The 13903-nt window shown below is 46.3% G+C and overlaps 3 protein-coding genes across 6 annotated transcripts in view; 1 reads left to right on the forward strand and 2 right to left on the reverse strand.

Annotated features, from left to right (window-relative positions):
• Positions 1-4903, reverse strand: part of LOC115371335 (vacuole membrane protein 1-like) — a 72833-nt gene extending 67930 nt beyond the window's left edge. The window contains exon 1 of one of the 2 annotated variants that reach the window (XM_030068641.1): positions 4749-4903. The gene's annotated coding sequence lies outside the window, so the exon portion shown is untranslated. Of the gene's footprint in view, positions 1-4730 lie in introns of both variants that reach the window. The other variant, XM_030068643.1, reaches the window with a different exon arrangement.
• Positions 4904-5226: 323 nt separating this feature from the next.
• ptrh2 (peptidyl-tRNA hydrolase 2) lies at positions 5227-9636 on the forward strand. Its single transcript, XM_030068644.1, has 2 exons — positions 5227-5374; positions 8960-9636. The coding sequence occupies exon 2, from the start codon at positions 8972-8974 to the stop codon at positions 9485-9487; it is 516 nt and encodes a 171-aa protein (XP_029924504.1). The 5' UTR covers positions 5227-5374; positions 8960-8971; the 3' UTR covers positions 9488-9636.
• A 681-nt stretch (positions 9637-10317) lies between these two features.
• cltca (clathrin, heavy chain a (Hc)) overlaps positions 10318-13903 on the reverse strand; it is a 43619-nt gene continuing 40033 nt past the window's right edge. For all 3 annotated transcript variants that reach the window (XM_030068640.1, XM_030068638.1, XM_030068637.1), the window contains 2 exons: positions 12059-12134; positions 10318-11656 (listed from right to left, as the gene is read on the reverse strand). In XM_030068640.1, the coding sequence (XP_029924500.1) occupies positions 11523-11656; positions 12059-12134 (210 nt within the window). In that variant the 3' untranslated portion in view covers positions 10318-11522. The remainder of the gene's footprint in view (positions 11657-12058; positions 12135-13903) is intronic.

A 13903-nucleotide genomic window follows, 5' to 3' on the forward strand; every position in this document is an offset into this window, starting at 1 on the left:
TCCCAGAGTCCGACTGGTTGCCCCGGCCCCAGTCCCTGTCCAAGTTCCCCGAGTGGACGTTGCCGCTGCCCGGCGGCCCCGAGTGGACGTTGCCGCTGCCCGGCGGCCCCGAGTGGACGTTGCCGCTGCCCGGCGGCCCCGAGTCCACGCTGCCGCTGCCCGGCGGTCCCGAGTCCACGCTGCCGCTGCCGCTGCCCGGCGGTCCTGAGTCCACGCTGCTGCTGCCGCTGCCCGGCGGTCCCGAGTCCACGATTCCGCTGCCGCTGCCCGGCGGTCCCGAGTCCACGATTCCGCTGCCTGGCGGTCCCGAGTCCACGCTGCCGCTGCCTGGCGGTCCCAAGTCCACGCTGCCGCCGCTGCTGCTCCCGCTGCCGCTGCCCGGCGGTGCCAAGTCCACGCTGCCGCTGCCTGGCGGTCCCAAGTCCACGCTGCCGCCGCTGCTGCTCCCGCTGCCGCTGCCGCTGCCCGGCGGTCCCAAGTCCATGCTGCAGCTGCCACTACAGCTGCCACTGCCGCTGCCCAGCGGTCCCGAGTCCACGCTGCCGCTGCCCGGCGGTCCCGAGTCCCCGTTGCCGCTGCTCGGCTTCCGGGGATCTGCGTTGCTGGACTGCATGGTTGGCCTGCAGTCGGGCGCCGCCTGCACTGCCACCATTCAGGGAGGTTCCGCCTTGGCCGCCAGCGGTCTGGACGTCCGCCCGAGCACTGCCCCGTGCTTGGTTCCCGGCGCCCTGGCCGTCCGCCCGAGCACCACCCCATCCTTGGTTCTTCGCGCCCTGGCCGTCCGCCCGAGCACCGCCCCGTCCTTGGTTCTTCGCGCCCTGGCCGTCCGCCCGAGCACCGCCCCGTCCTTGATTCTTCGCGCCCTGGCCGTCCGCCCGAGCGCCGCCCCGTGCCTGGTTCCCGGCGCCCTGGCCGTCCGCCCGAGCGCCGCCCCGTGCCTGGTTCCCGGCGCCCCGGCCGTCCGCCCGAGCGCCGCCCCGTGCCTGGTTCCCGGCGCCCCGGCCGTCCGCCCGAGCGCCGCCCCGTGCCTGGTTCCCGGCGCCCCGGCCGTCCGCCCGAGCTCCGCCCCGTGCCTGGTTCCCGGCGCCCCGGCCGTCCGTCCGAACGCCGCCCCGTGCCTGGTTCTTGGCGCCCTGGCCGTCCGCCAGAGCATTACCCCGCCCTTGGTTCCCTGCGCCCCAGTCGTCCGCCCAAGTGCCGTCCCGTCCTTGGTTCCCAGCGCCCTGGCCGTCCGCCCAAGCACCGCCCTGCCCTTGGTCACCTGCCCTCCAGCCTTCCACCTGACTCTGGCTCTGAGCCCTGTGCTTTGGCCTCCTCCTCCCCCCGTCTTATGACGGCCATCCATCCCCGTGCCCCTGATACTGTTTTTGGGACGTCAGGAGCCGTCCCTTGAGGGGGGGGGTTCTGTCATGGTTTTGTGTTGCTTGTGTTTTGTTTGGTTCTGTTTCATGTGTTTCTGTCATGGTTTTGTTTGTATCTGTTTCCTGAGTTTCTTTTGCCTAGTTCCTTTCAGTGATTTCACCTGTGTCTTGTTTGCTCCTCCTTGTGCCACACCTGTCCTGTGTCTGTTAATCATCCCTGATTGTTCTGATCCCTCCCAGTGTTTCCCTCAGCCTATCCTCTGTGTTCTCCTGTCTTGTGCTCCAGCCCCTTCCCCAGGTGTGTCTTGTTTGATGATTAGTTCTTGTCTATTTAAGTCCTGTTTGAGTTCTGTTCTTTGTCGGTTCATTGTACTGTTTTGTTTTTGTCCTGCTGCGTTCTGCCTGAGTTTCTTGTCTTCCCGGTCATTGATTAAATTTTGTTTTTCATTGAGCATTTTTCTGCCTGTGGCTCCTGCTTTTGGGTCCTCCACCTTCATCCACCGCCCCGTGACAGATTTGTAATCTCAATGGGACTCTCCTGGTTAAATAAAGGTTAAGTAAATTAGAAAAAAAATTTTTACCTCATTTTACGTCATTTTATGGTAGACTACCTTCTTGCTATTAGCAAAGAGCAGACTGAGCAATTAAGCCGTCAACCATCTCAGGTAAATGCCCGCATCCTCCCTGAATCGTGTGCATGGGAATACAGCATGCATAAGTATCACTGGTGGATGCCCTGTGCATGCACTGTGGCACTATGGCAGAGAGGATTTCGGAGTCACACCTGTCCATCGTCTGTTGCCACATCCAGGTAAATTACCAAGGATGCACTGCTTTCCAGAATGAACTGAGAACACAGTGTAATGCAGTCTGTCACCAGAAGAGGATGCAGAGACAAAAGGTGCAGTCCATGTCTTGATGGTGTTGAGTGTTGGCAGCGGACACAGACTACAGTTTGCTGTTAAGCCTCTTTGTTTCAATAGGGCAGTCTTTTCAGTGGCGACACAGCAAAGGCTTTGGAGACCAAAATATCTTCGGCATTAAGCAAAGGGGCAGCAGGCGTGGTTCTACAGGGAGGGGAGAGGCTTTCATTTCTGGTTTAATTTCTTCCAAATGAGGCAGGGAGCTCAGAGTCAGTTTAGGCTAGACTGGTTCCCCTTCAGAGCAGTGGTTAGGAGGAAAACCTGGACAACGGCTGCTCTGGGGTTGGGGGCATTCACGAGGGGAGGACAGTGAATGGCATGAGATCCCTGTGGTTGGTGCATGCAGTCTTTAGTGTATAGTCATCCACCCCCCAAAAACAACAACAAACAAATTCATAGCCTAGGGACTGAGAATGTGGCGTTGGCTTGTGATGAGGCAAGGTTTGAGGCTTCTGAGCATGCAAGCTGGGAATGGGCCACATGGTGAGAAACCAAAAAGAGATTCAAGAGAGAATGTCTGGTTATTTGGTGTGACTTTGTTCTCTGAGAATTGAGTAAGGTATCTCAATGTACAGCCCTTCATGAATTGGGCCACATGGGACTACAGAAGTAGGTGGGCCTCACCTGCTCAGGTAACTGGTCTGTCTTTTATGACAAAAGAGGTGTCATTGGAGCTTCCAGGACAGGCCATGCCAGAGAGCAGTTCCTTTAACAAGATACCCCACTCGGTTTGAACAGGACCAAAAGTTATATCAACCAACCAAACATTTTCATGTGCCACAGTATTGTAAATTTGGAAGCAAAACTACCTCATTAGACCATTCACTTTTACTTACAATGTCAGTGAGCGGACTTACACCCACACCATGACTATTCTTCTAAGTCATGAAAGGTTAATCCATGCCTTGATGCCACCATGCTGACTTCTGAGCAGTGCTGTATGGTATCTACATACTTTACAACAAAGCGACAATGAACAGGCCACTGATGCAATTAACATGGGAAGAAAGACGTTTTAAAAAGACCAAAGAACTTGGAGGATGTGACCCTTCCTCGCTAGCTCCAACATTGCTGAAACCACTTAAGACTGCAGATAAACTGCCCAGTATGTTGTTTCATCATAAACACATGGATTATATGGATTACCTCATGGATTCCCAAATTAGATACACATATTCAAAAACCATTGTGTAATGGCATTGTATTTCAGGGTGGGTCAGCTAATCCAAAAGTTCTTCATCTGCATGAGGAAAAGCTTTTACTGATTAACTTTTTAATGTTTTCAAATTTTAGCTTTATAATCTGAACTCACGTATACACTACTCACAAAAAGTTAGGGATATTTGGCTTTTGGGTGAAATTTATGGAAAATGTAAAATGTTCACGCTACAGTGATATTATATCATGAAAGTAGGGCATTTAAGTAGAAGCATACACTGGTGATTTCCTCATCTCAAACAATTTCTTGAAACAAAAGCCAACAACAGTGGTGGATATACCACAACAAAAAATGTCAGTGTCAATAACTTGTCATGTGCCCTTGAGCATCAATTACAGCTTGACAACGACGTCTCATGCTGTTCACAAGTCGACTTATTGTCTGCTGAGGCATGGCATCCCACTCTTCTTGAAGGGCGGCCCTCAGGACATTGAGGTTCTGGGGTACAGAGCTCCGAGCCTCTACACGGCGACTCAGCTGATCCCATAGGTTTTCTATGGGATTCAGGTCTGAGAAAGTGCAGGCCACTCCATTTGAGGTACCCCAGTCTCCAGCAGCCGTTCCCTAATGATACGACCTCGATGAGCTGGAGCATCAAACACCTGATGTGAATTTTGCCGTTAAACTCCTTGTTAGAGAACAGCAACTTGTGCAAAAAGTACTGAAACATTGAACAGTTGGACATGTGCATTCAAAAGTTTACAGAAGGTCACATTAAGTTCACCTGTAAAGGTTAGAATGCATTTTAGGTTCATCCTGAAATTTCACCCGAAAGCTGAATATCCCTAACTTTTTGTGAGTAGTGTATGTTTATCAGCGTGGACACAATAACATGTCACACCCTCTGTCCCAACACCAACAATACAACATGGACAGACATTTAACTGCTGCATTAAACTGTGTTGTTTTATCAAACAACAAACTGGGATTTTTTTTTTCTTTTCCCTCATTCCCTGAACAATTTGGCGTGTCAAGCCTGGTATCGGAATGACTGCAAGGCACGGAGTGACGATCTTCCTTTTCACACTGATCTCTATCAGCAGGAGTCAGGTGGGAGAGGCAGCGACGCCTATCTGGTTTTATTGGCCAACAAAATAATGAAACAAACACCGTGCCAAAGCCGGGGGTCCCTCACAGATACAGCATTTTCTCAAAATAATATCAAGCTGATAAAATGTTTGTGTTGCCGGTTATTGACCTCCTGAGTAAGCTTCCATAAACACTGACCTCCTCCCTCCTCCTCACCTCTCTGTCCCCGGTCGGCGGAGCTCCGCAGCTGTCCTGGCCTCCCGCTAATGCACGTCTTACATAGCATTTTATTGTGAAGGGACCAAAATAATAAAACGCCTGCAGCGTGCGTCTAGAGGTAAATAAATCAACATGAGGTTTTAAGGCCGCTGCCGATAATTGTCCATGGACAGCTTGTTTTCCTAAAAGCCCAAAGAAATGGGTCTGCTTTGCGTGCAGTGGCTTTGTTTCGCTCCTTTTGCGCCCCATACATCGACTATTTTATTTATTTATTTATTTTAATTGACTAATTAATTGATTGAGTGCCCAGTTGCAGTCAAAAACACATCCATGCAGTTTTATATTGCTTTGCTCGCACCCTAGAAGTCAGTAATAAAAATATTATATGAAGCTAAAAAGCTGCACTTAAAGTTAAATTACACAAACTGTTCACAGAGATGTTTGTCCGCCATAAAATCAAGAGAAGAAGAAGAAGAAGAAGAACATAGATGTTTGTTTCACTGATGGGTAGTGTCATCATCTCTGACGGTGAGAGAGTGTTGAGGTGCTGTGTCGTCATCAGCAAGGGACGCGAAGAGGAAGACGGGCAGATGAAGCTGCTGCCACACTGTGCCAATAAGCCGGTATGAAACATGTCTCCATACAACTATTTACTTTTTTTTTTTTTTTGCACCACTTTGGCATGCAGGTGTCGTGAGGCGTGTTAACATGTGTGTGATCTGTGACATGATATGTTGTGTAAGGCTTTAGTGTTGTCAGGTGGAAAAGTGAGCGGTCACGATGCTAACTGCTAACAAACGTCTCAGCTCCAAGGAAACCAGGTGTCTCGGTTCCACGCTGTCACCTGTTCATTTTTTTTATGTTCATGGAGGGTTTAGTAATAGTTGATGAAATTAGATGAATTACTGTAGTAGGAAGTCGGCGTACCTGTCCCATATTATGTTTATAATGTAGTGCGCCGCAGAAAATAAGCCTGTCTAGCAGGGTAATCTCTGCTTATATCCTGCCTGTTTTATTATGCCTAAAACCTTCCAGCCATAAGATTAGGTTGTAGTAGTGAGACTTTGCTGTATGGGCATGGACAACTGGTTAATCTGAGATAGAACTGACGGTATGCACCAAAAACAGAAGTATTGATAGCCTGCAGTGAAAACAAAATGTGGGTAAAGCACGACCGTCAGCCATGGTCAGGTAACCACAAGCATGAAGGAAATTCAGTTATTCTAACAGAAAAGTCTTGATTTAATGATGTTTTCTCCCCGAAAATGCCATATTTATAATTAGATGATTGTGATCCCACTTTCTGGGTTTTTCACTATGAATTTACCTCATAAAACTAAACTTTCTAAGAAGGAGGGTAACGTGTATTCTGCAAACTTAAAGGTGGGTAAACTGAGCAGCAGCCCCAACCAGGCTTTGAGGTGCCTCCTTCACTGGCCTTTTATACCAGCAGGGCAAGGATGGCCACCATATGACATCACATAGGCATTAATATAGCAGCTATAACAGCTTCCACTCTGCTGGGAAGGCTTTCTACAAGATTTTGGAGTGTGTCCGTGGGAATTTTTGCCCATTCATCCAGAAGAGTATTTGTGAGGTCAGATGCTGATGTTGGACGAGAGGGCCTGGCTCACAATCTCTGTTTTAGTTCATCTCAAAGGTGTTGGATGGGGTTGAGGTCAGGGCTCTGTGCAGACCGGTCAGGTTCTTCCACACCAAACTCACCCAACCATGCCTTTATGGAGCTGCTTTGTGCACTGCGGCTCAGTCATGCTGGAACAGAGAAGGGCCTTCCCCAAACTGTTCCCACAAAGTTGGAAGCAGAGAATTGTCCAAAATGCCTTGGTAAGCTGAAGCATTAAGATTTCCCTTGACTGGAACAGAGGGGCCGAGGCCAACCCCAGAAAAACAAGTGTGTTACATTATCCCTCCTCCACCAAACTTTACAGTCACAGTGCCGTCAGGCAGGGAGCGTTCTCCTGGCATTCACCAAACCCAGACTCGTCCATTAGACTGCAAGATAGAGAAGCGTGATTCGCCCCTCCACAGAGCATGTATCCAACTCTCCAGAGTCCAGTGGCGACATGCTTTACACCGCTCCATCCGACACTTGGCATTGTGCTGGGTGATATGAGGCTTGCATGTGGCAGCTCTGCCATGGAAACCCATGCCATGAAGCCCCCAGTGCACAGTCTCTGTGCTGATGTGCCAGAGGAGGTTTGGAGCTCTGCAGTAACTGAGTCAGCAGAGCGTTGGCCACTTTTACGCACTGAGTATGCACCTCAGCGCTCAGCGACCCCGCTCTATGACTTTACATGGTCTGCCACTTGGTGGCTGAGCTGCTGTGGTTCCTCAACACTTCCACTTTGCAAAAACACCACTTACAATTTATTGTGGAATATCTAGGAGGGAAGAAATTTCACAAACCAGCTTATTGCAAAGGTGGCAGCCTATTTCAGTGAGCTTTTTAGAACAAGCCATTCTTTCATAAATGTTTGTAAAGGCAGACTGCATGGCTAGGTGCTTGATTTTATACACCTGTGGCAATGGGACTGAATGAAACATCTGAACTCAGTGATTAAGAAGTGTGTCCCAATACTTTTGTCCATATATTATCTGTGTGTGTGTGTGTGTGTGTGTGTGTGTGTGTGTGTGTCTGTCTGTACCTTGAAGAATTAAGGCAGTTCTTAAGGCAAAAGGGGTTCCAACCCAGCACTAGCCATGTGTACCAAATAAAATGGCCAGTGAGTTTGTGTGTATACAAACAGATCAGTGTTTTTTTAATTATAGATCAGCTGATTCAAGATACCACTGAATTCTGTAATACGTCAGTTAAAAGTTGTTATTTTAACTAACCTATTGTAATCCACACTTGTCGACAGATTGTATCAGCTGCTGGTGCTCCTCTGGCTTGTGCTGCGCTGGTGTAACCACTGTGCAGAGACTGTTTTTCCCATCCCATCCTGCTCATTGCCTTAGGACAGAGGCTGCTCTCTGACGTTACCAGGAGTTGTTTGTTAAAATGTGCACATGACGCATTCAAGATAAACACTATCTTCTCCCCAAATACCAATCATGGCTTGCACCTGTTAGTATAACTTGCATTTTGCAGGTTTTTTTGTTTTTTTTTTCAGCTAGCTGCTTTGTGTTGTAGCCTGCCAATAACGCGTATTTATAGAAGTGTTGCCAAGTCACCATTTGGACCAATCAAAATAACGGTCCACGAGCTCCTCCTTAAAGTTCCTGGAACTCAGATTTTAGTTTCACCTCCCTTATAGTCCCATGCACCTTCCCAACAGGGACTAAATTGGGTTCCAGGGACTAAATGTGTAAATGTGCCATTTCCCATGGAAACGCTTTCAGAATCTGTGAGGCGGCGCGATGTGCCTCAGAAAGTTCTTGCAGTCGAAAAACACCATAGGTGAACCGCCACTTGAACTGATGGCGAGGTGGAGCTGAAATTGGTGTCCATGAAACACAGTTCTTTCTAGAAATAGGCACAAATAAGCATGTAGTCAAATCCATGCCCTCTTTGTCAGCCCACATTGCCTTCAGTCAAGGACAGACGAGTGGGGCATTACCTCATGGCCAAATATATCTTTCCTCCCCAAGGTGCTGTCCCCTATGCATCTTAACCAGGTCACTGACCTGGAAGCCTACCCCCCTCCCCTCCCTCCACTTCATTGGTGGAGGAGGAAATGGTTAAGTTGTGCAATGTTTATGCACTGTTTGTACAATTGTGGTCTAAAAGACGAGCTCTTTGTCTGCCATAGTGGCAGGAGCAAAAATGTGGCATTGTCTTACGGTGGCTGCTTGTGTAGACCGTTGCTATCTGAGGTTGATGGGAGTATCGCTCAAGTTTGTACAGCAGCACCCTGCTCCTCCTTCCGTTTCCCCAGGCTCAACATTACACCAGGTCAAAACATTTACTTTCCTTTTAAGTGAAGGAAACATATCCGTAGTATAGGACAAATTGTAAATCCTACAGGGGAGGTTCTTACTATAAGCCCTTTGGGGTTTCTTAACACTCCTGCACAATCCCTACTGTTTGTTTTTATATACCTTATGTTTTTTAATCACATCCTTTGTGCCAATCCACTAAACTACATTTCTGCCTGTAATTATGGATGATGTTTGCTTATTTCTCTTTGCCTGTTAACTGTATGTAGTATTTAACATCCCTCATACTGGATTCTGTCATTTTACAGGTTTAACAAGACATGGATTCTCCATATAGCCCGCTGGTCCTGGGCATAGTGGCAGGCCTGGGCTGTGGACTTTGCCTCGGATGGCACTTCCGGGCTCGGTTTGGGAAGTCATCCAAAAGCCTCTTATCAGCCATGGGAAATGGCACTGGCGAAACAAGCATGATGGGAGAAGGAGGAGAGTTCAAGATGGTTCTAGTGGTCCGAAATGACCTGAAGATGGGGAAAGGGAAGGTAGCCGCTCAGTGCTCCCACGCTGCTGTGTCTGCCTACAAGCAGGTGCACCGCAGAAACCCTGAGCTTCTCAAACAGTGGGAGTACTGCGGCCAGCCCAAGGTGGTGGTCAAGGCCCCCGATGAGGAAAGTCTGATCGAGCTTCTGTGCCATGCCAAAGAGGAGGGGCTTACTGTCAGCTTGATCCAGGACGCAGGACGGACACAGATCGCACCGGGATCACGCACCGTGTTGGGAGTCGGACCAGGACCCGCTGATCTAGTGGACAAAGTCACCGGACATTTGAAACTCTACTAGATTTCCAGCTAGCACCTCTATGACCCGAATGCATTTTCTTTATTAAAACTATCTGTAATTACAACCAAGTTGTGCAGCAATGAGTTTGTATTTTTGTATAAGATTATGGCCAACTAGATATTAATTTCATTAAAAGTCAAGTGGGTTTTTTTGTGTGTTATTTTTTTTTATATACTTTTCCATGTTTACACTTGAAATATGCCAACCCTCAGCAGTTACTGTGGTCAGATTTGTGTTCATGGTCTTAACTAGTCTGTTAGATGGTGTGGTGCTCAGAGGAAGCAGATAGTGAAAGACAAAAATATAAACAAACTTTAGTATTTTATGGTACATACAAGGAGAGGGCAGTAATTCAGTAATATTTCATAGAATCATATTGTGATGAAGAAATGTGAGTAATTAAGAGCTCTCAGATGAAATGTGAACAAATCATGGGATATTTGAAAATTAGTTCTTCATACTTTAGTATCACTAAATTAACATGCAGTTCAGTGTGATGAATAATTTGGTATAATGTGGCTTTACATGTTGGATATTATTATCAGTGCTACAATTCTCTTAAGATCGATTATAGCCATATTTTGTCCCTATTGCTCAGCCCTTCATAGACTACAGAAGATGCCAATCCAGACGAGATTCAGTACTCTTTTAAGACAACATGGTTGTTTGCTGCACTTCTGGATTTGTGCCATCAGAGGGTGCTACCACCACATTAGTATGGGTTCAGTGAATCTGAATTACAACTTAACTTACTACAGTACTATAAATACTGATACAGTGCATTGAGCGAGTAAATATTAACTGAATATAGTCTACAAAGACAAGACCACTTTTCTTGACAAACAAGAAGCTTTTATTTTTAAGTGGAAAACAAAACCGCCATTTCATTCATTATGATCTTTATGCACAATCAACTATCTTTTAAGTGCACACTTCAATCTAAAGTAATTTAGATAAGAATATAAGGTCAAGGGAGTTAATGATTGATTTCCTGTATACACGCAAGCCTTTGATAAAAACTCCAAATTACCACAGTCCTTGTGATATTTTTTCTGAATTAGATCAGAGTGAGTCAACTGAGAAGGAAAAAGGAAACCCTTTGCAGGACATTAGGGGTATTAGGTTTTAATTTCTCTCCTGTACGCTCAACAGTGACCTAAAACTCCACAATATCCGGCATACACAAATCGCAGCACAAAGAGGGGGCACAGGCAGGTTAGTCAAATACATACAGGTCTGCAATCCCTCCTGAGATGGAATGGTCCCACACGAGCAATATTTAAAGCACATGGAAAGGCCATCTGAATGCAAATTTGTTTCCACACAGTCCAACTGAAGATTCCTGCACAGTTTTTACTGGAAAGAATAAAAGTTTTTTGGAAATAATCTGAGTCGTGTTAAAACGCTCTGCTGGGTTTCTTTAAGAAACAGCCCTGTGTGTGGGGACGTTACTGGTGTGACGTAGTGTTTCTGGTTTGCGGTCATGGGAGCGGCAGTCTGTTGTTCAAATATAGGAGAACACTGCAGCATTTTTTTTTCTGAATATACAATAATTAAATGCATTTTACAGTTGGACAGAAGAAGCTGCTCACACACATCAAAATGAAGAGGCTCTACATTAATTTCTTCTCACTACAGAGTGCAAATCAGATGCTTCACGACAGATCTTATTTTTTTTTTTTTAGCTGAGAAGAGGACTTGCTCTTCCCACAACCCCCCCCCCCCCCCCATTGTACATAAACCATTTCCCATTCAAATAATAGACAAAAAAATTAATCTAGTAAATACGGAATGTGAAAAATTAATCCTTGTGATTCAAACTTTTTCTTTGACAACAGAAACAAAATGGAGTCCTTCATGACAGTTTCAAGGAAGAAAAAGTAAAAAAAAAAAAAAAAAAGAAAAAACAAAACAAACTGCTTGTTGGTACTACCCTCTGTGGAGGGTATAAAGACAAAACTGGGCTGGTGAAGGACTGTGGGAGAGATGGATGGATGGTAGCTCCAGCCTGCAAGTGGAGGAGGGGAGGTGGGCTTTACATGCTGTAGCCGAAGCCTGGCTGAGCTGCCGGCTGAGCGTATCCCGCAGGCGCCTGGTATCCGTATCCATAGGCTTGCTGAGGGGCCACGGGGACGCTGGGGCCTGCTGTCAGCATCAACTGGGGTGTGCCTGCAGAACACACACACACACATATAAAAAAAAACTGCTTTGCACAAAATCAACAGTCAAATTTTCTATTTCAGTTTACTACCACAGCTTTCCTTGACTTCAGTTTGAATGGGTGAAAAGTCTGCTTTCTGCTCTAGTTGTAGCTAAAAACCACCATCTAATGACCCATTTGCTAAATTCCCTAATATTCCCCCAAATTCCCTCAAGAAATTTCTCAAATTTCCTGCCTTTTCCTTTCTGGAATACACTTCCCTATACTCGGTGATATTCCAGATACTCTGTGACCTGTGGGAACCCTGTGTAATCTAGGTGCCAAAAAGTGCAAGATGAGGAAAAAGGCGTCGCTGCCCTGATTTTAGGTTTGTGACCGAGTTGAGCGGTGTGACACTTGAGGAGTCTTACCGTAGACGATTGGTTGTGTCTCTGTCGCCTGCTCCTCCTCTTTCCTTAGGGACTCTGAGGTTTCTAACTTGTCAACCTGCAAGACAAAGAAAGAAATACTTTCAGAGTGAAGCCAGAAAAGAACACCAAGTAAACTGCGTGCTGAATGACAGATATTCATTTAGCAGTAAAACGAATACGTGATGGATGGATGGGACCATTCCAGACAGGAAGGGGGTATCAACAACTAAGTGGCTTGTCTGACAAGTCAGAGCAGGTCACCATTCAGTCAGGCAAAGCCAGGCAGAATTAAACTTAACTGGCAAGGCAGTAAAACAACATGAGTTTCAACCACCTGTATTTGATTTGAGTTTTCCACAGATGGTATATACAGATCTGTGTGTGTGTGCGTATAAACACTTCCTGCGGGCAGAGTATAAAGGTTGGGGAGTCTATGTACATCTATGTACATGTTAAACTATCTACTTATAAAACTACATTAAAAAAAAAGCCTTAATGTAAGGCATATGGTTTTATAATATATGATATTCTTTTGTGTGCCCCTGGGGAAGATCAACCGAGTTAAGTCTAAAGGCTGATTTATGGTTCTGCGTATGCGTAGTTTACGGAGGGTTTGCGTAACAAATGCGCCCTTTGCAGGCCCTCTGCGACCACCACACAGACTTGCTGCGCACCTCCCAAAAATTGGAACTACGCATTGGAACTACGCAGACCACAAGAACTACGATTGGTCCGCCGAACTACATCATTTCCAGCATTTCGCCCCTCTGGCCTCACTGCCTGCTGTAGTACCAAATTCCAATAATTCCACCTTTTATTTGTATTGATTTGCGCATTTCAATTCTTTTGCACCTTGTTTTGCACTATTTGTATGAGAAAATACAACAAGTAAGTTTTGTAAAAACATGACTATTATTTACAATGCCACAAATAAGGTTTTTGAAAAGGCTGGTCAGTGTAGGTAACAATATGATAATAATATATCAGCGGGGATTTGCTTAGTGTACTAGACCAACAGGATGCAGAAGCATGAGAGGCACACACCATCTGCGTAGCAACTGCGTGCACGCCACGTCCAGTGTCCGCAGAACCATAAATCGGCCTTAAGTTGTGCTTGCATCTACCAATCATTTGGATTCTTGTGCAGTTAACCTTGTAGCCATTTTATGTTTTAAAACCAGAGCACAGAGGCTCACTGAGTATGTGCAACAGCATGACAAAACAACAGATATACAAATACAGAATCAAATAGCTACATTTAACTCATTACTTTCATTACTCAGACTGTTTGAGTGATCTAACTACAACATCAAAAGCAGTCATTTGTTCAGAGGAAACCTTCAGTAGGTATAACTGCATGTGTTCTGAGGGAAAGCAGCATCTGCTCCCAGGTTCTTCCCAAATTAAAATTAAGGGCTTGCTCAGCAGTGTACTTCCACATCCTGCAGATATTTTTTAATCAAAGTCGGTTCAGTTCCATCCGTATCTCTTGGTAAAACGTTAGTACTGTAACTCCCTCTGTTCCCTCCACACTTTTTCAAGCTGAAGCATCATTAAAAAGGACAAGCAGTCCCATGCCAGCGTGCACAACAAGAGGCTACAGCACTGAGGTGCAGTAAAGGTGCAGGGTGTCAGCCCAGGGTGCTCACTACAGCCAGCAGCCTGCTAGCTTCCCAGTGCTGCCACTTAATGACAGGGGGTTTTCCGCATGCTTGTTTAAAAGAACAGCAAACAGTTCAAAAGGTGCATTTACCATTTTTTTTAAACATACATTCTCTCTGTACAATACAGTGTCAAAATCTTTGAGGAAACACACTTTTCAGCAATGGCACTGAAGACAGTTAT

This window comes from Myripristis murdjan, chromosome 14, assembly GCF_902150065.1.
Source record: "Myripristis murdjan chromosome 14, fMyrMur1.1, whole genome shotgun sequence".
Classification (NCBI taxonomy): domain Eukaryota; kingdom Metazoa; phylum Chordata; class Actinopteri; order Holocentriformes; family Holocentridae; genus Myripristis; species Myripristis murdjan.